Here is a 23,122-nt window from a genome sequence, read left to right as displayed (position 1 = left end):
ATTACTTGTACTTGAACATGTTTTTAATCAAAGTGTCTTGTGTATAATAGCCTACCGTAACATATGGAAGGCAGAGAAAACACTGCTGGCTTAACAGAAAGTATGCCAATGAGCATCAGGGTGTGGTGGCAAATAACAGGAAGAATTCCATGTAGAAATCAAAGTTACTGAATTTTAATACAATTTTATAAAATTAAAATGTATTGTAGTTCATTCATGCCTATGAAGAAGAGGGATAATGTCTTAGAGTTTGATTCAATTGACAGAAGCACAAGATTTCCTTAGAGTGCTAAGATAATGATTCTTATAGGAACACTGTTTGTCATACCCCAAGCGTGAAGAACACACACACATGATAAACCTTACAAAACTTCATCATTACTTTTGAGAAGCCTTTTGATGGGAATCATTCCTATCTACTTCAGATAGGTTTCCTGCTTTGTTTGGGTGTGTCTGATTAACTTCAAAAGATATCAAGCACTGCCACACCATCCTTTATTTTATCTGTACCAAGTGTGTCCATGTTTTTTATTTTACTTAGAGATGTTTCCAAATCCTCCATTTAATGACAAATCATGGTCTTTTATTTCTTCTCTCCCATGTTGGTTTGTTTAAATTATTTATTTATTTATTTTTGTTTTGGTTGGTCAAAGGGCTTGAATTATTTGCTTGGGCATGGTCTTTGAGCTCCACAGCTTAAGGCAAGCACTCTACCACTTGAGCCACAGCACCACTTCTGGTCTTCTAGTGTTTTAATGGAGATAAGAGTCTCACAGACTTTCCTGCAGGGGCTGGCCTTGGTCTGAGATCTTCACATCTCAGCCTCTTGAATAGCTAGGATTACAGGTGTGAGTCACCAGTGCCAGGCCTTGTTTCGATTATCTTAAACCATATTATATTTTCCTACTGATACAAATACTGAAATGCTTCAGTTCCTCGGGATTCATAAAACAGCTATTCAAAACAGACAAATTTGTAGACCAAAAACATCCTGTCTTCATAATTATAACATCTTTGGCATACTTTTAAATAAGGTTACCTTTTGTTAATGAAAAATAATGATATGAAATCTACATAATACTAAGAATGTGACATATATTATGTACCACCTTTTATATATTAGAAACACTTCAATCCATCTTTCCAAAATGTGGCATAATAACTTCATATTTTATTAAAATCTAACTGAATTTCATGTATCCTACATAAACTTCTGCATAGATTCTTGAGTTGCAAATTCTATAATCGAAAGTTATAATGCAGGAAATTTGCATGTAGTTTATGTTATTGGTGATTAAATAATGCAAAAGCACTCCTAAAGCTACACATAGAAAGTACTTTTGTATAGCTTTTATATGTTTACTTTATGGTATTTAGTAACATGAATATTTGTATAAGTAAAAATACATATACATGAAGAAATTCATCTGGGAACCTGTTTCTCTCTTGCTGTTTTCATTTAATATTTGTGACTATTTGTTTTGAGAAATCCTAGAGTACATTACTCTTACTGTTCATGAACTTTAATAAAAAATGTGAATTAAACAATATGTACAAAAGTCAATCATATCTACAAGGAAGGCTAAAGAACGTTTTTGGCAGATGGTGATTGAGTTCTAGAAGGGGTCTTTTTGTGAAACTGTCGCTAATAAGAATATTGAGGAGTAAAGAAACTAAACAAGGAAAAAATAATACGGAAAGAATGACTTATTGTGGCTATATAGACCATAGTAAGTGTACAGATGTCTAGGCAGAACAATTTACATAGAACCAGTAGTTGATGTGTAGATCAAAAGTCTGACACATACATTCACATTATTGCTCTACTGAATACTTACACATTTCTATTAAACTGAATTGGAGTCCACAAAGCATACCAAAAAGAAATGGGACTTTGTCTTCCGGGTTCAAGCCGGAAGTCAGCACTTCCGTTGTCATATGCGGAAGTATGGCTGAGTTCCGTCAGTTGGTTAAACGGAAGTGAGATTTATGAGCTACATCACAATAGCGGTGGCCCCATGCAGAGAAGTCATTATACAGAAGTAGCTGTTGCTGTGGAAAACCTACGAGTAGGACATCGTCTGTCGTGAGGGGAAGAGATCCTGACTTGATTGGTGAATCCAGTTAACTGAAGGAGACAGGTAATAGTCCCTTGCCCTTTTTTCCTACTTTTACCTCTTAGACATGTAAATTATCATTTTCCCTCACGTATGTGACTGGGACATTTCTCGCTGACATCCCAAATGTAGTTCTTATAATTTTCTCTAATGAGGCAGTATTGTTTCATTGGTAAAATAATGAAAATTCTTTACTTCCTTAGACTTCAGAAAATACCTATTTTCATTCTGGGAATTTGAAATTTACTTTTATTCCCGTCACTTTTATGTGCGTCAAAGTAATCAGAGGTTTAATGTCTTCTGGCTCTGCTTCATGGCCACTAGACACTGTACTCCAGAAATTTACTACCTCTTGAACGACAGCACCCATCTCTAACTTTGACTCTAACGTGTCTCAATGATTTCTTTGCTTTGTGATACGTAACCTCTCTAAGAAGCAGTTATCTGAATAATAGTCCATACTGATCTTACAATCTGAATAGGAATAACGATATATCTATATCTATATAAGTGCATATTTTCAATAGGTATTAGATATTTGAAAGATGGAATATGGAATTTGTTAATTCAGACATCAATAATTTAGAAAACCTTTTCCACATTCGCTTAAAAGTTGTCATGATGCATCACCTCCGTTTTGGTATAATGAAGAAAAATGCCTGAAAAATATGAACTTTTTTGAGTTCAAAAGTTACACATTTCTGGGGCTGAGAAGGTGGTTTAGTGGTAGAGTGCTTGCCTTGCATGCATTAAGGCCCTGGCTTCGATTCCTCAGCACCACATGTACAAAAAGAAAGAAAAAAGCTGGAAGTGGCGCTGTAGTTCAAGTGGTAGAGCGCTAGCCTTGAGCTGTAGAGCTGAGGGACAGCGCCCAGACCCAGAGTACAGGCCCCATGTCAGGACATCCCCCGCCTTCATCTCGTTCCCCCCCTCCCCCCCGCCAAAAAAGTTACACATTTCTATAGCTTGTTATAAGTGACCATGTTTTGTGAAGTAGACAGATATCAATATATTTCAAGTGTGTCTAGCAACAAAAATTATTAGAGATGAATAGGTTGTACCCAGTTTCTCATATCGCTGACAAAATCCCAACATTTAATACTTGTGGTTTTGAAGTATTTAGTCATGTTTTCTCTCAGAGAATTTTTCTCATCCTCAGGACTTGCTGATATTTATCTGACTGTCACAATGGAAAAAGGTAAAAATGTTTACGCATTTATTTGGGGGAATTATTTTTTTTTCTTGTTTGGAATCACAGAAAGTATATTGACAGGAACTGAGAGAATAGGATAGTAGGATTCGTCCTGATTGAATCTGAAACTTTAGACATTTTGATAATTATAACTTTGAATTTTGATGTGCTAGATTGAAAGGTGAAAAAGAATGTAAAATATTTGCACATTCTAGATGTAAATGTAAGACAGCAAATAAATCAGGGATGCTCAATGGATGTATGATTTCAGAAGATAAAACAAGCTAAGAGTTCCATTTGATTCCAATCAATACTTAGAATAAATTATAGAATCAATAACTAGAATAAATATTTTTCATAAAAAAATTAAGAACTATCTAATAGGAACTGACAGTACATCAGAAGTTAAATTCAAGAGTGATACTCTTTGTCATATTTTGAATTCCCCAAATAGGTATTCCAGATTAAGATAGAGTTAATAATGGAAACAACATTGAAGACTTGCATGTTCCCCAATATATTGATTTTCCCGAGGTATTTGTTCTCTTTCAGAGGAATCGGTGGATCCTGAGAGGTTATTGCAGTGTCCCTATGATAAAAATCACAAAATCAGATCATGCAGGTTCCCATACCATCTTGTGAAATGTAAAGAGGTAATGTTTCATTGGAACATGTTGATATTACATAATTTCTTTAGTTCATGGATAAATTTGAGTATTTTTATAATAAATTGTGGGAAATGTATGAGAAAATATGAGAGAGACTGTGGGCATAAATGTCATAGTGAGATTTTTGTATTTCTTCTGAAATCTCTGCAGCATGTAATGGAAAGGAAGACAATCATAGTCCAACTTGTTTATTTCTAGAGACGTATTTCTAGATCCCTATTCAAAGCAGAACAAAGGCAAGATCTTTTGTGTGGGCAATTATGTCAAACCGTGTGTGCCATATTTCACAAACATTAGAGGTGGTTGCCTTTTCCTCCCCATTGCCTAATGGCCAAAATGTAAATTAATGGTATTCTTAAACATTATTTCATTAAAACACCCACTGTATTATCATATGGCCTAGAATTCAGTTTGTATACTGTACTTTTCATGCCATGGTTATCAACAAATCATGGGAGATGCATTGTGTCTCTTTTCTATATTGAGGGTATTTATTACAAAATTTCTTTTCACCAAAAATTTCTTAATATGAAATGCTACAATAAGTTCCAGAGCTGTAGGAGAGGCATAGTTTCTGCTATTTTGTTTGCAAAGAAGACACATGTGATGACCCTCCATTTTGGATATTTTCAAATATATTGTGAATCACTTTATCTATGCATTTGTAAATTGCATATAAATAACCTATATTTGAGTAAACATAGGCCAAAATTGAGCACATATGTACGCTTCTAAACTTCCATATACAATTTATGGATCTTGGCACAGTTTCCTCATGAAAGAAATACTATTAACGTGAAAGTTTGATATCACTGTATCATTTTTTAATGCCATCCCAGGCAGGAGAGTCATAAACCTTCTTATCTCCCCGATCAAATGAGAATAGAAGAAGTGCTATGGTGAAAATTGTAGAAGTCTAGCCTGTGCAAAAGGATGCACTCGTTTTTTTTCCTTCCCCTCCCCAAATTAGATAAATGTATATACATGATGCAGTGCACTAGAATCAAATGCAGTGAACACAGGGGTTAGACCAGGGGGAGGAACACACCAAAGGAAAAAAATCACATTGTTCATAACAAATACCTTAAAAATTATAACAAGAATGAAAAACAAAAACAAAAAAACACTTGTATCCCTATCTTATTGTTTATTTCATTTAACATCTTTTTAAATAAGGTTTTTATTATAAAATACTGTACAGTGGTTACAGTTACAGGAGGAAGATAATGAGTACTATTCTTATCAAGCATTTTTGCCTCCTCCTTTGACTTTCCCCTGCCATCCCTACCCCCGTCTCGAGAACTACATTCCCCTCCCACACTGCTTAAATTATAATGTTCATTTTTGACATAGTGTACTTTTAAAATAAATTTTACTGTGAAAACATGTACAGAGGGATTACAATTAATGAGTGTATTTTTGTCCAAAATTGTTGCCTCGTCCTTTGTTTTTCCCCTACCATCCTGTCCCTCCCAACTCTTCAACTACACTCCCTTACCCCAATCCTCACCTCTGCTTAAATTGTAAAGTTCGTTTTTCAAAATAACGTCTTGTACATCTCATTGTTGCAATAGATCGATTTGTATCCCTATTTAAACATTTTGTTATTTCCCTTCCCCTCCCTAAATCATACTAACACCAAATACAGTGCAAACAGGGGTTATGCCATGGGGGAGGGACATACAAAACAAAAACAAAAATCCCATGGTCCCTTATAAATATGCTAGAAACAAGAGCAAGGAAGAAAAAAAAACACCTATGTCACTATCTTGGGTTCATTTCAATTTATCATCTTATCTGACCTTTGCTGCTTGTCCCAGATATATACCAGTTATTGGTAATAAAGGAAACTATGAGACCTATGTTTCTTTGGGCCTGGCATACTTCACTTAATGTAATTTTTTCCAAGTCTTTCCATTTGCTAACAAATGGGGCCATGCCATTCTTTATGATGGAGGCATAGAATTCCATTGTGTATATATACTACATTTTTTTTGATCCATTCATCTACTGAGGAGCATCTGGGTGGGTTCCATATCTTAGTTATGGTAAATAATGCTGCAATGAACATAGTTGTACTTGTAGTTTTAGTATGGTCTCTTTTGTGAACATGTGGGTAAATGCCCAAAAGTGGGATTGCTGGGTCATAGGGGAACTCTGGGTGGAGTCTGGGGTGAGGAGGAATCTCAATGTTTTTTTGATTTGCATTTCTTTTATGGCTAGAGAGGTTGAGCATATCTTCATGTGTCTATTTGCCATTATTTTTTTCCTTCAGAGAAGTTTCTTTTTCAGTCTTTAGTGCACTTACTTAATTGGCAGTTGTTTCTTTGAGGATTATTTGTTGTGGGATTTCATTTTTACAGTTTCAAGTATATTATATATATGAGACTCTTAGTGAAGATCTTTTCCCAATGCTTGGGCTTTCTATTGATCTTGCTTTGTATGTCCTTTGCCTTGCAGAACAGTGCAGCTTCATGCAACCCCATTTGTCCAAACTTTCTTTGAATTCTTGTGTTTCTGAGTCTCTATTAAAAAAATTTCGGCCTGGGCCAAGGTGACCAAAGGTTTCTCTTATTACATCCTGTAATGTTCGCAGGGTGTCTGCTTTTACTCCAAGGTCATTAATCCATTTGGAGTTGATTCTGTTGCAGGGTGATATATAAGGGTCTAGCTTTAGTTTTCTACAGGTGATTAGCCAATTTTGCCAGAACCATTTACTGAAAAAGCTATCCTTCCATTTCAGTTTTTTAGGTCCCTTATCAAAGATTCTGTGGCAATTGGTCTGTGGTTTTTGGGTATTCAATTCGATTCCATTGGTCCTCTTTTTGTGTCACTATCAAGCTGTTTTGACTACGATGGCTTTGTAGTAGAGTTTCAAATTTGTTATTGATATTCCTCCAGCACTGTTCTGTTAAGAATTGTTTTTGCTATTCATGGTTTCTTATTGTTCCATATAAAATATTGGATTATTTCTTCTAATTCCTTAAAGAATGAGGCTGGAATATTGATAGCTATCCCATTGAATTTATAGGTAGGTTTGGGAAGTATTCCCATTTCCACGATGTTGATCCTTCCAATCCAGGAACATGGGAGGATTTTCCCCATTCTAAGATCTATTTTGATTTTCTCTTTCAGATTTTTAATGTTTTCATCATAGATTTCTTTCACTTCTTTGGTTAATTCCTAGATATTTTATTTTTTGTGTGGCTACTAAGAATGGAGTTGCTTTCCTTATTTCAGCTGCTCTCTTCTCATTGTTGCCATACAGAAAAGTCATTGATTTTAAAGTTTAATTTTATAACCTGCTACTTTGCCAAAGTTTGAATCAGCTCAAGTAATTTGGGAGTGGAGTCCATGTGATTTCTCAAAATACAAGATCATGTCTTCTGCAAAGAAGGAGAGTTTTACTTCATTTTATCCAATTTGGATCCCCTTAGTATTTGCATCTTGTTTTATTGCTATAGTTAGTCATTCTAGCATTAAATTGAAGAAAAGTGGAGAGAGTGGGCATCCTTGTCTCCTTCCTGAAGTTAGAAGAAATGGCTTTAATTTTTCACCATTGAGAACAATAATGAGCCTTTATTGTTTTGAGGAATGTTCCATGGATTCCTAGATTTCCAGAGCCTTCATTATAAAGGTGTGTTGGATCTGGTCAAATGCTATTTGTGGATCTATTGAGATAACTATCCTTATCCTTGGTCTATTTTATGTGATGAATTATATTAATTGATTGGCATATATTGAACCAGCTAAGTATTCCTGAAATGAATGCTGATTGATCATCGTGTATGATTTTTGGATGAATTGTTGAAGTTGATTGACCAAAATTTTGTTGAGAAATTTTGCATCGATATTCATCAAAGAAATGGGTCCCTAGTTCTCTTTCTTTGATGAGTTCCTGCCTGGTTTTGAGATGAGGTTTATGATGGCTTCATAGAAAGAGTTTGGTAGTGTACATTCCCTTCCAAATTCATTGAAGAATTGGAGGAGTATTGGTGTAAATAGTCCTTTGAAGGCCTTGTAGAATTCTGCTGGAAATCTATTCAGACCTGGGATTTTCCTACATGGGAGGTCTCTTATTGCTGTTTCTATTTCAGTGCTTGATATGGGCAGGTTAACATGTTTTAACTCATGTTGTTTTAGTTCCAGTATGTCGATATTTGCTAGGAGAATGTCCATTTTTGCCAAGTTCTCAAAGATAGTAGCATAACAGTTTGAGAAGTTTTCCCTTATAATGTTCTGAAACGTGATTGTTTCTGTGGTGATATTTCCATTCTCAACTCTGAGTTTATTTATTTAGGTGTGTTATCTTCTTTTTCTGAGATTTGCAAACGGTCTGTCAGTTTTGTTAATTTTTTCCGAAGAACAAACTGATTGTTTTATGGAGTGTTTCTATTGTTTTGTTTTGGGGTTTTTTTTGGATTCTAATTCATTTAATTCTGATTTAAGTTTTTTCTATCTACTGTATTGGGGTTTATCTTTCTGCTCTTTTTCAAGGAGTTTCATATGTCTCATTCAATTATTGGGTTTAGATCTCTCCAATTTGTTGATGTAAGAACTCAGAGCTATAAACATGAACATTTGAATTTCCTTTCTAATCTCTTCCATGAGCCACCGGTGGTTCAAGAGTGTGTTGTTCAGCCCCCATGTATTACCGGACTTTCTTTGGTGGCTTTTGGTGTTGAGTTCTTGTGGTCTGAGAGAATGCAGGGCATAATTTCAGTGTTTCTGAATCTGGAGAAGTTTGCTTTGTGACCTAAAATGGAGTCTGTTTTTGAAAAAGCACCATGTGCTTGAGAAAAATGTGAATTCTAGTGCTGGTGGGTGAAATATTCAGTAGATACCTTTTAAATTTAGTTGATCTATGCAGTTCTTTAGATTGGCAGTTTCTCTGTTGAGTTTTTGCCAAGTTGATATAGATAGGATAGATAGATAGATAGACAGACAGACAGATAGATAGATAGATAGATAGATAGATAGATAGATAGATAGATAGATAGATAGATATAGATAGATAGATAGATAGATATAGATAGATAGATAGATAGATAGATAGATAGATAGATAGATAGATAGATAGATAGATAGATAGATAGATAGATAGATAGATGATAGATGGGATAGTGCTGTGTTAAAGTCCCCAGGAATTAATGTCTTTGGATCTATATGAGACTTGAGGGAAAGTAGTGTTTCTTGGATAAATTTGGTGCTCTGTTATTTGACGAATAGATATTTAGAATGTTAATATCCTCCTGAAGGAGAGATCTCTTAATTAGTATGTAGAACCTTCTTTATTGTTCCTCACTAATTTTAATTTGAAATCTATTTTATCGATATAAGTATTGAAATTTCCACCTGTTAATGGGGGCTCTTTGCTTGGTAGATTTTATTCCAGCCTTTCACTTTCAAAATATGTTTGGACTTATGGGCAAGGTGTGACTCCTGAAGGCAACAGATACAAGATTCCTGCTTTTTAATTCAACTACTCCTGGCACTGTGGCTATGTGGTGAAGTACTTGCCTAGAAAGCATGAAGCCCTGGGTTCAATTCTTCAGTACCACCTACCTGTAAATGCCAGAAATCGTGCTGTGGCTCAAACGGTAGAGAGATAACCTTTAGCAAAACAGCTCAGGAACAGTGCCTGGACTCTGAGTTCAAGCCCCAGGACTAGCAAAAATAAATAAATAATTTTCTTTAATTCAACTACTTAGTTTATGTCCCTTAATTGGAGAGTTAAGTCCATTGATATTGAGAGTTAGGACTAAAAGGTGTTTGGTAGTTCCTGCCAAATTTTCCACCTTCTCGGGGGCTGCAATAATTGGGTTCTTCTTATTGTTCTTGGATTCTCAGTTTGGGTGCAGTTTCTTTAGACTTCATTTTGGTCTTGTTGGTTTTCTATGGGTAGTACATCTTTAAGTATCTTTTGTAGGGATGGTTTGGTTGAGATCTATTGTTTCACTTTTTCTTTGCTATGGGAGATTTTTAATTGACCTTTGGTTATGAAGGAGAGTTTGACTGGGTACAGTATTCTTGGTTGTTAGATCTTTAATTTTAGGGCATGGAATACATAATTCCAGGCTCCTCTTGGTTTAATTGTCTCTGCTGAGAAAGCTGAGGTTATTCTAATTGGGTCCCTTTATGGGTGATTTATCTTTTCTCCTTGATATCTTCAAGGATTTTCTCCTTGGTCTAAATTTTCTCCTTGGTCTCCTTGGTCTGTGCAGATTATAATGTGACAGTGGGATATCCTGTTCTGGTCTGGTCTATTTGGGGTTCTAAGTTTCTTGTATCTAAATAGGCCTATCTTTTTGCATGTTAGGGAAGTTCTCTGCTAGGATCCTGTTAAACAAATTTCTTAGACCATTAACTTCTGTCTCTAGGTGTTCCTCTACACCTATTGTCCTTAGATTAAATCTTCTGGTGGTGTCTTCCAAATATGGAATAGATCTATCATGTTTCTTGGATTCGTCTTGGTTAGTTGTGTGTTTTTCTCTCTGTTATCTAGGCTGTCTTCAATCCCTGAGATTCATTCTTCTGCATGGTGTAACCTACTGTCCAGTTTTTCTACTCTGTTTATATTGACTTTTCTTCTAATTGGTCGATTTTGGTGGCTTCCAATTCTCTGTTGCAGTTAAATTTTCGATCCTGTATGAACTTCTTTACTTTCTTAATTTGGGGACACTGTTTATACTCAAAACACTTAGTTGATTGGTTATGGTTTTCTTGGACTTACATTCATCCTGTCGAGCTTCATTTAGTGTTCCCTTTGTAGTCTGCCTGCAATCCTTCAGTTGTTTGTTTATGGATTCCATGAATGCCTCTACTGATCTTTGTCTATTCTCATCCTGCTAATCCAATTCCTGTATTACTCTTTGATTAGCTTTCTCAAGCTCACACTTACTGTGTTTCTCTTTGGGTGTCCTCAGCCTGCTCACACAATTCCTGTCTTTCTCTTTGATGTTCTCAACTGTCCATGCCATTCCTTTCTCTTTGACTGTTCTCAGCCTGCTCATATAATTCCTGTATTATTATTTGACTGTTCCCAGCCTGCTCATGCAATTCCTGTGTTAAACTTTGAGTGGCTTTCTAACACTCTGGAGATTCCTGTAGTAATTCCTGGTTTGCTTCCTCTTGCTCCTTATCTTACCGAGTCCTTTGCAGGTTTTCAGTCTTTTCATTCACCACATTTATGGCAGTGATTGTAGAGCTTTTGGGGATCTCTCCTCTGTATTATTCATTAACTGTTTTGTCAGCTGATTATCATGAGTGGGATTTGAGATACCCGGAATTGCCATTTTTTGGGGGGTTTAGCGATTTTTCTGCCCATTTTGTATGAAAGTAACAATTTTCTTGCAGAGCACTATTTTAAGGCAAGCATCTTCCAAAGTCCTGTAGTTGCACAGTCAAAATGGCTGCAGATACAATCTAGTTCAAGAGATACAATCTATTCAACATCAAACAACTATGGACTAAAGAACTAAGAAGACCAAAGAGAGATTCAGCAAACCAGAAATTATTAGGTTTAGGGATAATTGTGGGGAAAAATACAATTAGAGGGAAGTGGAGAGGTAAAAGGAGAGTGAGGTTAAAGGAATCCTAATCTCAGTGGGGAAATGGATTGGACAGAGTGAGAGCAGCGAGATTTAAAAAAAAAAAAAAGAAAAATGGAAAAACAAAAATTTATATTTAAGAAATAATACAGTTCAAATTATGTAAGTATAAAGTAATGATATTGATAGAAAAAAAGAATAGGATGAGAGGACGGGAGAAATGAAAAGGAACATGAGTAACTAAAAAATAAAAATTCTTAAAATTGGAGTATGTGAAAGTTATATAGGTGTAAAGAGTTAAACACTACTATTAAAAAGTTAAGCTTAAGAGGTTGTGAATTGAGTAATAGATTTCTCGATTAAGTATGTACACGATGGGGGATAAGGTCTAATAATCGATGACAGATATATAGCTCATGTTAAACAGAACATGTATATGTCTGGGAATAAGCAATTATGTTATGTAAAAAAGAAAGAGAAAAGAAGAAATAAAAAGGAAAAAAAAAGGTCCAAAATATAAAAAGAGATTACAAAAAAAAAAAAGCCCACAATCACACATATACAGCTAAAATACAAATTATGAGAGAAAAAATAATAGAAAACATTTTTTAAAAAATAAAAATAAAACATGGTAGAAAAAACAGTTCTGTGATTTTTTTTGAGTGGGAGGAAGATCTTGTATCTCCCTGTGTCCGTAACCAGGCTCCTAGTGGAGTCACTGGTCTGCTTCTGGTGTTTGTTTTTCCTGCTGTTTGATTGGTTTCTTAAGTTAGTTTGTTAGAGCAGGCAAAAAAATGCTCTGCATTGTCCAGGATTTTTTTTATTCTTTCCCCAAGCTTGTTCAGAGAGAGGGAGATCTGCTTTGAGTACCACACAAAAGGGAGATGGCTGTTTCCTCTAACGTGGAGTTGATATGATATGGCCAGGTTCTAGGTAGGGTTGAGACTTTTCAGCAATCAGTAGCTTTTCCCTGAGGGGCTAGCTCCTGAAAAACTCACAGAGCCAAACCTGGAGCCATTTTCATGGTTTATGTTTACTGAGTTTCAGTTGTTTGCTAGGCTGTTGTTGGGACTGCAGAATCTGTTTCTGTTTACCCAGTGAAGAAAGACAGTCTTCTGGGAGTGAAGCACCCTCTGCCTGGGCAGGCTGATTTTCATTTGAGGGGAAATGAGCTGGGCAGGACAGATCGGTTCCTGGGACTTGCTAAATGGCAGTTTTTGTATTCTTATAAGATCTGAGTTGGAGCTAGCTGCTTGGCAAGGCCTTTGTCAGTATCAAAGATGGAGATCTCTGGTGTGGGGGGGAGTGACAGCCTTCTCACAGGTTCTCTGAGAGAAGTGAATATGATGTCATGGTTGTCTTCATGCGAGACTCTTGGTTCCTGTGCAGTCCTTGGTCTGTGATCTTCAGGATGAAGATTTCTGCTCCTTTTCGGTTCTTACTGGTGGTGAGTAGAATCCACTGGCCCAAAGCATCTGGTGCCCATATTCCAGAACTTGTCTATTGGTATGATGGCCACGGCCACCATCTCCACCGCAGCCACTGCAGCTGCAGCTACCAGCAAGTGCTCAGATCTGTCTCCTGGCTGGACTTTCCCTCTCTGGCCAAACTCTCTGTACTGTGATGGCACAATAGGTGTGATTCTGTAGCCTAGGACTGGTCACTGGAACACTAAAACTGCTTTCTGTGTGAGAACTTGTTTATCCTCCAGCTTCTCTTCCACCATCTTCCTCAGGTCTTCTGACATACAGAGGTTATAACGGGGGGTGGAGGGTAGGTACACAAAAAGAAAAAAAATCATGCAGTACCTTACAAATATATTACAACAATAGCAGGACAGAAAAAAAAACACTTCTGTAGTTATCTTGGGGTTCATTTCTCTTATCATCTTCTCTGAACTTTTCTGCTTGTCTCAGACATATACTATTTATTAGAAAAAAGAAACTATGGGACTTATCCTTCTTGGGGCCTGTCTTACTCACTTAATATAATTTTTTTGTCTTTCCATTTCCTAACAAGGGCATTTCATTTTTCTGATGGTGTCATCGAGCAGTTTTGCCTCCGACTTTATTTTACCAATACCATCCCCTGCTTTCCACCTCCGCAACTACACACCACCCTTGCCTTAACCCTCCTTTTTAATTGTAAAGTTCATTTTTTATGATCCTATGTACATCGCTTTTGAACATTTCTGCTTGTCCTAAATATACACTAGTTATTCGAAATAAGGGAAACAATGGACCTATGTTTCTTTGGGCCTGGCTTACTTCAATCAATATAATATTTTCTAAGTCTTTCCATTTCCAAAATATTGAGCAATATCATTCTTTCTGATGGAGGTATACAATTCCATTTTGTATATATTCACCACATTTTCTTTTTTTTATTTTCTTTTTTTTAATTTAATTTTATTTTATTTGAGAACATACTGTACAGAGGGGCTACAATTACATAATGCATTCATCTACTGAGGAGCTTCTGGGGTTGTTCCAAACCTTAGCTATGGAAAATAATGGTGGTAGTTTTGGTCTGGTCTTGTAAGTGATCATTTGGGTAAATGCACAAAAGTGGGATTGTTGGGTAATACAGGAGCTTTATGTGGAGTCTTTTGAGGAACTCCATACTGCTTTGGCATACAGGTTGATCTATTTTAACAATGAAATATATGAGACACTATGTTGAAAATGAACTTTACAAATTGGTGCGTGGCAAGTAGCAGTAGAAGGAAGGAGTTGGGTAGATGGGGAGGTAAGAGGTCTTAGGGGAAAAACACAGGAGGGAGTAACACTGCCTATAGGAAATGAACTCATTACCTTATTCATATAACTGTAATCCCTGTGTAAAATAACTTTACAATAAAAAATGTGTATTAAAAAAGGAAGTACTAGCACAGTACCTATACTGTGTTGTCAAGCCCGTGGTTGATATCCTGCACAGAGTAATCTAAAAAGAGAAAATTTGAATATGTTTCTTCATATTTAAACTTTTGTCATACAGAATCATCCTGATATTGCTGCCAAATTGGCTACTTGTCCCTTTAATGCTCGCCACCTGGTACCACGAGATCAACTCACTGAACATATTGCAACTTGTATGGACAAAACTTCTCTTGAAGATGATGTAGGTAAGCCTGATAATAAAACACAATCCAACTCAATGTAGGCCCTTTGCACCTGTATACTTCTGTGATGTTAGTTATCTCTTTGTTTGTAGATAACATCATATGGAACGAGAAACAATACAAGAGTTCTGAAAGTACATGGCAATATGTTTCCTCTGAGGAAGACTGGGATAAAGGTAAAAAGCTTGTTGAACTTTCTGTAATTTCCATTATTGAATCTCAACTTACTTTGTGCTGTTGTATGCTTTCTTCCTTTAGGAGTGAAATTAAAAATCTTTGTTCAACTTGGATTGTCTTGTATGCTAATATCAATAACATATATGATAATATGCATTCTTAACTGATTAAAAACCATGTCAAACATTTAAATGATATGTTTTTGCACATGGCTAAGGATTCATTCTTTTCAACCTTTATTATCCAGCTAAAAGTTTCTTGGAAGGCTCTTAAGGCCATCAACCTTGCTGTTTTTCTTTATCGATGTATAATGTTAGAGCCAATCTAAGCTAGCACCTCGATCAAGTATGTAATTCTCCCTTTGGCAGAATCCTTGGAAGATCCTAGCCCAAGTTTTGTTTGGGGCACAAGCAAATCATCTGGCAACAACAGGTAAAGAAAATAATTTTCTTGTGATGTCCTATTTTCTGATAAAATTCAAAGTAAAGAAATAGGATAAATGAATAAATGAATAACAAACTCTGTTCCATATACCCATATATTGTGCTCACTACAAATGAAGTTTGGATTGCTCTCTGTAATTGGTGGCAAAAGTCAAGTATAGTTTCACTAGGACCAATAAGATTGTAATCACCCAAATTACTTTAAATCAGAATTAGCTTATCTGAATGTTCTTCTCATTCTGTTATAATCAATTTAAATCCGGGAAGCCATACATAACAGTATTATGTTGGGCCAACCTTTTTATAACCATTTTCATGAATTCAGGATTCACTCATCACATCAATTATGATAGTGTAAATGGAAGTATCTTCCACTGGTAATTGATAAATGTACAGACTTACGGGTGGGTTACCATGTCTTCCTTCTGAAATTCATTAAAGAATATTATACGAATGTCTATCTGATTTAAATTTTCTCCACAAATTAGTATAAAATATTTGAGGAGATTCTTGAGATGATTTACAATTTGCATTTTGCAAAGATACGTATTAATAAAATGTATTTAGAAGTATATTTTAGCAGCAACTCATACATGGATTTAATCTTTCACATTCCTGTATGAAGTATAAATATACATTGGTATGGTATAGATTGGAAATTCAAAATTAGCTGTGCAACTACAAAAGTTATGCTATCTCTTTGTGAGTAGTTATGACATTGTTGAAAGAATTTTAATTGCTAGAATGAACTTGTCCTTCTAGAGTCACAAAATAGATTATATTTTTGATTTTCTGGAATTTGAAAACATCAAGGCTCTCTGACATGGTAAGATGGCAAACACATTAAAAAGTGAAGAGTAATTGGCTTTTCTTGGAATTCTTCATGAGCCTTTATTTAATTTTGAATCATGTAATTAGTCTTGCTTGCCGATATGAGACCTCTTTCTTTTTATAACTGAGACAAAAGATTCTAGATGTATTGATAATGTTAAGAATTTTCTCATCTGATCAGTCTAGAAAATTTTAAAAAAAAAACGCATTCAACGTAAGACCAAGGAGAATTTATGTGAGCCTGTCACCACAGTCAGGCCTCATATATTCTTCCTGTGGAAAGGTAGTAAGCATACTAAGTATTTGTCTTCAATTGTCTGTTGTATGTCAAACATATTATAATATTATGTGAAGGATGAATTGGCAGTTTATATGGTAAAGATTTTGCTGAGGATGAGTAATAGTAATAGATAAATTCACCCTTTTATCTGATGATAATTTGCTAATTCATGAAGATTATAGCGAGGTCTAAAGCTCATCCTGTTTACAAACTGAACCTATTAATTTAGTGTTTGATCAACAGAATATATTGATTCTTTGTGTTAGGGTGTTTCTCATCCTCTGTCATGCAGAGGAAAATGAATATGTCTTGGGAAACAATTCTGAGGTAGAAAACCACACTTGAGCCAGGCCAGGTGATAATGTTAATTCTTGCATCTCACGTGTCTGACACATAAGGATGTAATTATAGATTAATGAAGTGAAAGATTTTTTTTCAGATTCATTTATGGAATTAATTCCTTCGAATTCGATAGTATAGAGAGCATTCTCCTTAAGGAAAACCATGGTTACTCATAGACCTGCCGTGTGCATGAATATTGGGAACAAAGACGCTCAAAAATCTTCAGCGCACTCTGGATAACAGAGAAAAGAAACCTGTTACAGGTTGCTTAGGGACCTATAAGAGGCTGAAATCTGAGGATCAGATCTCAGGAATATTTGTCAAACTCTCATCAACAATTAACCATCTAAAAACTGGGAGTGTCTCTCTAGCTCAAGTGGTAGAACATTTGAGCTCTGAAGAGCTCAGGGACCATGCCCAAGCCCAAAGTTCAATCCCAATGACCAACAAGAACAATAACCAAAGACAGGAATGTAATGTAATATGCATCAACAATGTCCCATACTCCCTGGTATTTCCAAAATCTCTGAAGTTTTTCCTTCCACATAAGAGCCAGTTAGATTTTATTCACTCCCTACTCATAATATCATGTATTTTCTCTATGAATTTTAGAGTAATGTTTAATGGGGCAGTGATATTTCCTTACTTCATTGGTTATTAGAACACATAATTTGACCCAATGGGATTACTAATTCTCTTCCCTTATGCAAAAATGTCTTACTTATGGAATTATAATTTCTCTGGATCTAAACAGTAGATAAGAGTAAAGAACCTGAAAATTCATGAGAATCTGTGACAGTGTAGGAGACCAGGCTACTTGTTGATTTGTCTCTTCAAGATTTATACAACCCTAGCTTTGCCATTATAGGCTCACACACACACACACACACACACACACACACACACACACACACACACACACACACACACACACACACACACATATATATATATGCAAATATATATGTATATTTATATATATTTATATGTGTGTGTGAGCTGATTTATGTCTGTAATCAGATATTTCTTTTACCTGTCCATTTGTAGATGCAAATTTTGTGTCTGTGTGTGTGCAAACTAAAATGGTGTACATTTTTTCCTACTCTGTTTCAACACCTATAAGTCGATGCTGGGCACATTACTATGTTTTGTGTAATTGAAAAGTGAGGGTATTTTTCCTGCCTTCAATTCTTGATTTTGCTCAGTCATGACAAAAATTAATAACAGGTTATCATGGATTTTTTCATGTGTCTTCGATTGATCCCTAAGCTCGATCCAAGTGATATTTTCCAAACGTTGGTATGTCCCTGGCATATATATAATTCTCATAACCATACATATTTGAGAAAGCAGTGTTAATGTAGGAAGGTTACCCTTAGTTAATGGAAATTTTCTATGTTCATTTTAAAGTCCAATGTTTCAGTCTTCATACTGAAAGGTGACATGCATATTTGTCTTAAAGGCTAATTATTTTTCTGAACTGCTGGATATATTTACCTGATACCACTCCAAAATGTCATTGTGACTTCACAATAGCATTTGTTTTGTCCACACAAAAAATGGAAAAGCCGTTTATTTGTTTGAGGCATAGAATATGTCTTGTAACTGTACCTGAAGGTATTTGTATTGTATCCCTTCATATTTTACTAACCTACCATAAAGCATGTATCTTTTGGTAGGATAGATCTCATAAAACAATCCCTCTTTGTGGTTTGTTTTTATGCATCCATTCACAAATATTGAAATTGAGTGGTAAGTTCATTGCAATAACATTATATAGTAAAACCACTATGGATTTTCTTCCTATTTTTCTGGATGCATGATACATCCATGGTTATATTACAAGAAATCTCGTTCAGAAACTGTGCCAAGATATGGCTGAGCCTGAATGGGTGACAGAGTAAATTTTGAAGAACTGGAAAATAATCGCTGAAGTATCAGATTGGCTAGCGTCATATTTCAAATGTGCAATGAAGTTTCAATGTGTTGAGGCAGAGAGTGTCCAAGTGTAATATGTGAGGCTTGTATACAACGATCAAATTTCAATGGAAAGGGACGTGGAAGTAAGCAAGAAATTTTTTGAAAATAGCTGATGATGTGCTCTCATTAGTTTTTGAATATCTCTCGAACTGCAAGTGAAGTTCTTGTTTATATGCAAAGTACAAATATATATATTCTAGTGTTCTCCACAGAAAGTAAAATAATATTTTTCTATTTCTTTGCAGGAAACATTCTATGAACAAACCATGAGTTCAAACCATTTCTCATTGTTTCATTTACATTTTACATTTATTAATATATTGTGATGCTCACTCAACCAAATGAATTCATTTTAACTTCTACTACCAATTCAATCTCTATTCACCTTTATCTTGAATACAGACGCAAAGCCGGGTGTTTATGTCCTTATTGGAATTCACCATGTCACTATCCACATAGACATGGTAATGTTGGAATATAGAAACTCCAATAATTACATCAAAATCTACATTTGTTTCCCAATAGAGAACAAATCATAATTCATTATTCATTGTTCTTACGTTTGCCTGTGAATATCATCTTCCATTTCATATATTGATATAATTGGATATATTGGTATAATGAATACATAAAAACTGTAATGGTATTAGTCCTCTTATAAAAATCTTATACCAAATATGTATTCCCATATAAAATGGCCATTAAAATTTCAAAGGGATTTTTCAATCAACATTCTGAAGTATAATTCTTACTATAAAGCTTCTCATCCATCTCATTGATTTCCAAGTATAATCTCATCTAAACAAGGATTCTGGGAGTTCTTTCCAAATATGTGGCAGAAAAGAACAGATAATGTATGTGTACACAAAATACCATTCAAAACTTATTCTTTTGAGGGGGCAAAGTGCAGTTTGTGAAGATAGCATGATTTTGTGCTAAAAATGTGTTTTTGTTTTGTTTTTTACGGCATGAGGATATGCAACATTGGCATTCTAAAATGTTCCAAGAAAGAGTGGACTGTATCTGTAAAGTGTAATAAAAACACTTTTATGGAACCATATTTCATGACTATGTTCATATTCAATTTGTGGGTAATTGTCCCCACATATATATGCCTCCACATACTTATAGTAGACTTGGCACTGTGGTCCAAAACATTCCTCATGCAAAATGGAATAATTTTTGAAGGATATTTTAGGAAGATCCACTTTGTAAAAATTGTTGTTAAGACTCCTATGCAAGACATAGAGTTGAATCTTTTGGGTACAGATGAGGAAGTTAAAGATGTGAGAATGTGGCTCATATTTATTATTCATGTTGAAATGGGAGGGTTTCTTTGTATGGGCTTATTTGTGCACCTATTGTATAATTGCATGTGTTTCTTGGTTTTTATTCAGAAATTGTGAGCAAGAATGAATTCAACATTAATTTGGGAAGGATAGTTTAGAATCTGTAGACTCAGGAAAACCTGAGTGTGCAGAGTGATTATAATTACGTATGTACGGCAGTGACTCGTTTTCTTGTCACGTGTTACCTTAGCCCTCATTTTTCTTACACTTTATTCTACTTCAAAACTCCACCGCCCTTGTTGGAAATGCCATTTCCAACATATTGTCTTGTGAGGAATTTTGTGGCATTGGTTCACCCGTTGTCCTCTATCTCAAAAATTTTTGATTCCTCTTCTTTGCCCTAATCACATTAAAGTTTATATAGTCCATAGGCTACCAAATTCAAATATAAAGACAAGAAGGGGGAAACCCTATGAAAAATAAAGGAAAAGGGCAAGTAAAAAGAATCAGTTTTACATAGTATTTTTTGTTTGTTTGTTTGTTTTTTTGGATCCAGTCGAGGGGCCTGAACTCTGGGCCTGGGCACTGTCCCTCAGCTCTTCAGCTCAAGGCTAGCGCTCTACCACTTGAGCCACAGCGCCACTTCTGGCTTTTTTCTTTTTGCTTATGTGGTGCTGGGGAATTGAACCCAGGGCCTCATGCATGCAAGGCAAGTGCTCTACCACTGAGCCACCTTCCCAGCCCCTACATAGTATTTTTTTTAATTACCAACCATGATAAACCTCATGTTTCATGGGGGGTTTTTTACCCTAATTTTTCTTACCCTAATCTTCTTGTTCAGATATACATAGCAATTTAGCTCTTGCAATCCTCTTTGGATGACCTGGATACATAACAATTTTAAATGCCAGTACAAAGGAAAAAAATTGTGACTCTTCATAAGGTAAGTTAAATATAAGCAGGTTAAATGCAGTAAGACAAAAACAATATTCAATAAATAGTGTTGTAATACTCAATAAATTCGTATAAAAGCTGAAAGTTAGATTATACATCACCCTATATCAGAACACGTTCCTAATGAGTCAGACCTCGAGGTTAAGCAAGTCACTCAGAATGGAAGAAATAGAGAGATACTAGGTCTCGTAGAACAGATTGAAACTTTCTCATTGCAAATGCACTAATGCATCAAGTCAAAGAAACGTTAGACCAACTATATTTCTTGAACCTGAACAGATTCTTTATAACAAAGGACATAACTAAGTAGGTAAATAAAAAGCCAAAAGACTGGGAGAAGATCTTCACTAGCCAAGAAAGATAAAAAGGGTCTTAGAGCTGAAATATAATCAAAATTCAACAAGTCAAATATCCCCCCAAAAAAACCCTGAACAATAACCCCACTCTATGAAAAGAAGTTAAATATTTAAAGAGAGACTTCACTGATGGCTAATTGACAATGGCCAAAGGACATATGAAGAAATGCTCAATGTGTCTGACAATAAAACCAAGCCAAATAAAGTCAACACTGAAATTCCACCACATTCCATTAGAATGGCAAAGTGACTGAGAGTAGATTATTGGATCAGAAAATGTGGGGTATAAACACAATGGAATTCTTTTTTTTCTTTCTTTTTTTTTTTTTTTTTTTTTTTTTTGCTTATGTGGTGCTGAGGAATCGAACCCAGGGCCTCTGGCATGCAAGGCAAGCTCTCTACCACGGAGCCACCTTCCCAGCTCCTAAACACAATGGAATTCTATTTTCTATTAGAAATAATGGCATAGTGCCATTTATAAGGAAATGTAGAAACTTAAATATATAACATAAAGTAAAGGGGCTAGAACCAAACAAAGAGGCTCCATGGTATCTCTTATTTCTAAGAAATGGTATGTGTCCATTTTAATCCTAGCAGAGGATTACAATAGCTTAATAGTAATATACATATGACCATACAATATTAGCTAAACAAAATAAACTGAAATACAAAATCAGTTGGTTTCTCTTTCTTGATTTTTAAAAATGTTCTATGTGAAGGTATTTCTCTGTACTTGCCTTTTTCCTTTATTTTCCTATGCTTTCTACAATGTTGTCACTGTATTTGATTTTGGTATACACTGTATTCCATGTAAGTTAATGAGAATTAGGCATGGGATGGGCAACTACCAAATCTGAGAAATAGGATAATGGGTGAACAATACAAGAACAATTCCAACCAAACTACATGTTGGGAATAAACATTACACCTGCTGGGAGAGGATAGAGATTTTAAGCCAAAAAACAGTAAAAGTGAATGATGGGTAAAAACATGATGAGACAAATACTCATTTATTGCTTACATATGTAATTCAAACCCCTCTGTACAATACCATGACAAGATTCCATTAGGAAGAAGAGTAATGATGCATACACTCTTCTCAATTCTCATAAGTTTACATGTAGATACTAAAGTCGATGGGTTTGTATTACATAAACATACACGTGAAAATAGTTCTGATTTTTTGACGTTCCTAAAAGCGCACAGGTTTCCTTAGGTCACCAGGTTTCAAAGCAACATTGACAAATTAATGTTGTAATCGTTTTTGTTCAAATATTTGTGTAGGAATCCAAAGAGTCATTTGAAATTGCAAACCAGGACGTCCTGGTGCTCAAATATGCTCCGATGAAACCCTCACATTTTTACACGTATCATAAATGTAAGCAAGACTCTCCTATGTGAAACTTCCTCATCTGTAGTCAAACACTTCAACTCTTTTGATTACATAGGAATCTAACCAGTAATAAATATTATTTGGCAAGGGAGATCTTCCTAAAATATACTCGAAAGTTTATTCTACTTAGCAATAGGAATGTTCTGGACGAGGAATGTCAAATGAACTAAAAATTGGTGGAGGGTACATAAATATTTGTGACAATTTATACACAAGTCGAAAAAAACATTCATTCGATATCGTTTCATGAACTGATCTTGAGTTACAATCCATAATTACAGATTAATCTTCCCAGAACATTTTAGTAATATAGCGGAAAATTTCTTAAACGATGTACAGATTCTCTGTACAAAATATGTCCTCCAAAACTAATAAATGTCGGTTGTTTATACTCCCGCAAGAATCGATTTTTTTTCCCTTTCACAGACA

General features: G+C 35.3%; 1 protein-coding gene across 1 annotated transcript; it reads left to right on the top strand.

Annotated features, from left to right (window-relative positions):
* The first annotated feature begins 1,986 nt into the window (after positions 1–1,986).
* LOC138837898 (gametocyte-specific factor 1-like) lies at positions 1,987–19,723 on the top strand. Its single transcript, XM_070036926.1, has 7 exons — positions 1,987–2,141; positions 3,277–3,315; positions 3,862–3,962; positions 14,525–14,651; positions 14,741–14,824; positions 15,194–15,257; positions 18,947–19,723. The coding sequence occupies exons 2-7, from the start codon at positions 3,306–3,308 to the stop codon at positions 18,969–18,971; spliced, it is 411 nt and encodes a 136-aa protein (XP_069893027.1). The 5' UTR covers positions 1,987–2,141; positions 3,277–3,305; the 3' UTR covers positions 18,972–19,723.
* The last annotated feature ends 3,399 nt before the right edge of the window (positions 19,724–23,122 follow it).

This window comes from Dipodomys merriami, unplaced genomic scaffold, assembly GCF_024711535.1.
Source record: "Dipodomys merriami isolate MVZ:Mamm:240054 unplaced genomic scaffold, mDipMer1.0.p SCAF_2786, whole genome shotgun sequence".
Classification (NCBI taxonomy): domain Eukaryota; kingdom Metazoa; phylum Chordata; class Mammalia; order Rodentia; family Heteromyidae; genus Dipodomys; species Dipodomys merriami.
This window is presented reverse-complemented; position numbering and strand designations above follow the sequence as displayed.

Coding starts and splice junctions, on each gene's coding strand:
- LOC138837898 (XM_070036926.1), top strand. Junction 14,652..14,740: donor TTCTCTTGAAGATGATGTAG/GTAAGCCTGATA, acceptor CTTTGTTTGTAG/ATAACATCATATGGAACGAG. Junction 15,258..18,946: donor AAATCATCTGGCAACAACAG/GTAAAGAAAATA, acceptor ATTTCTTTGCAG/GAAACATTCTATGAACAAAC.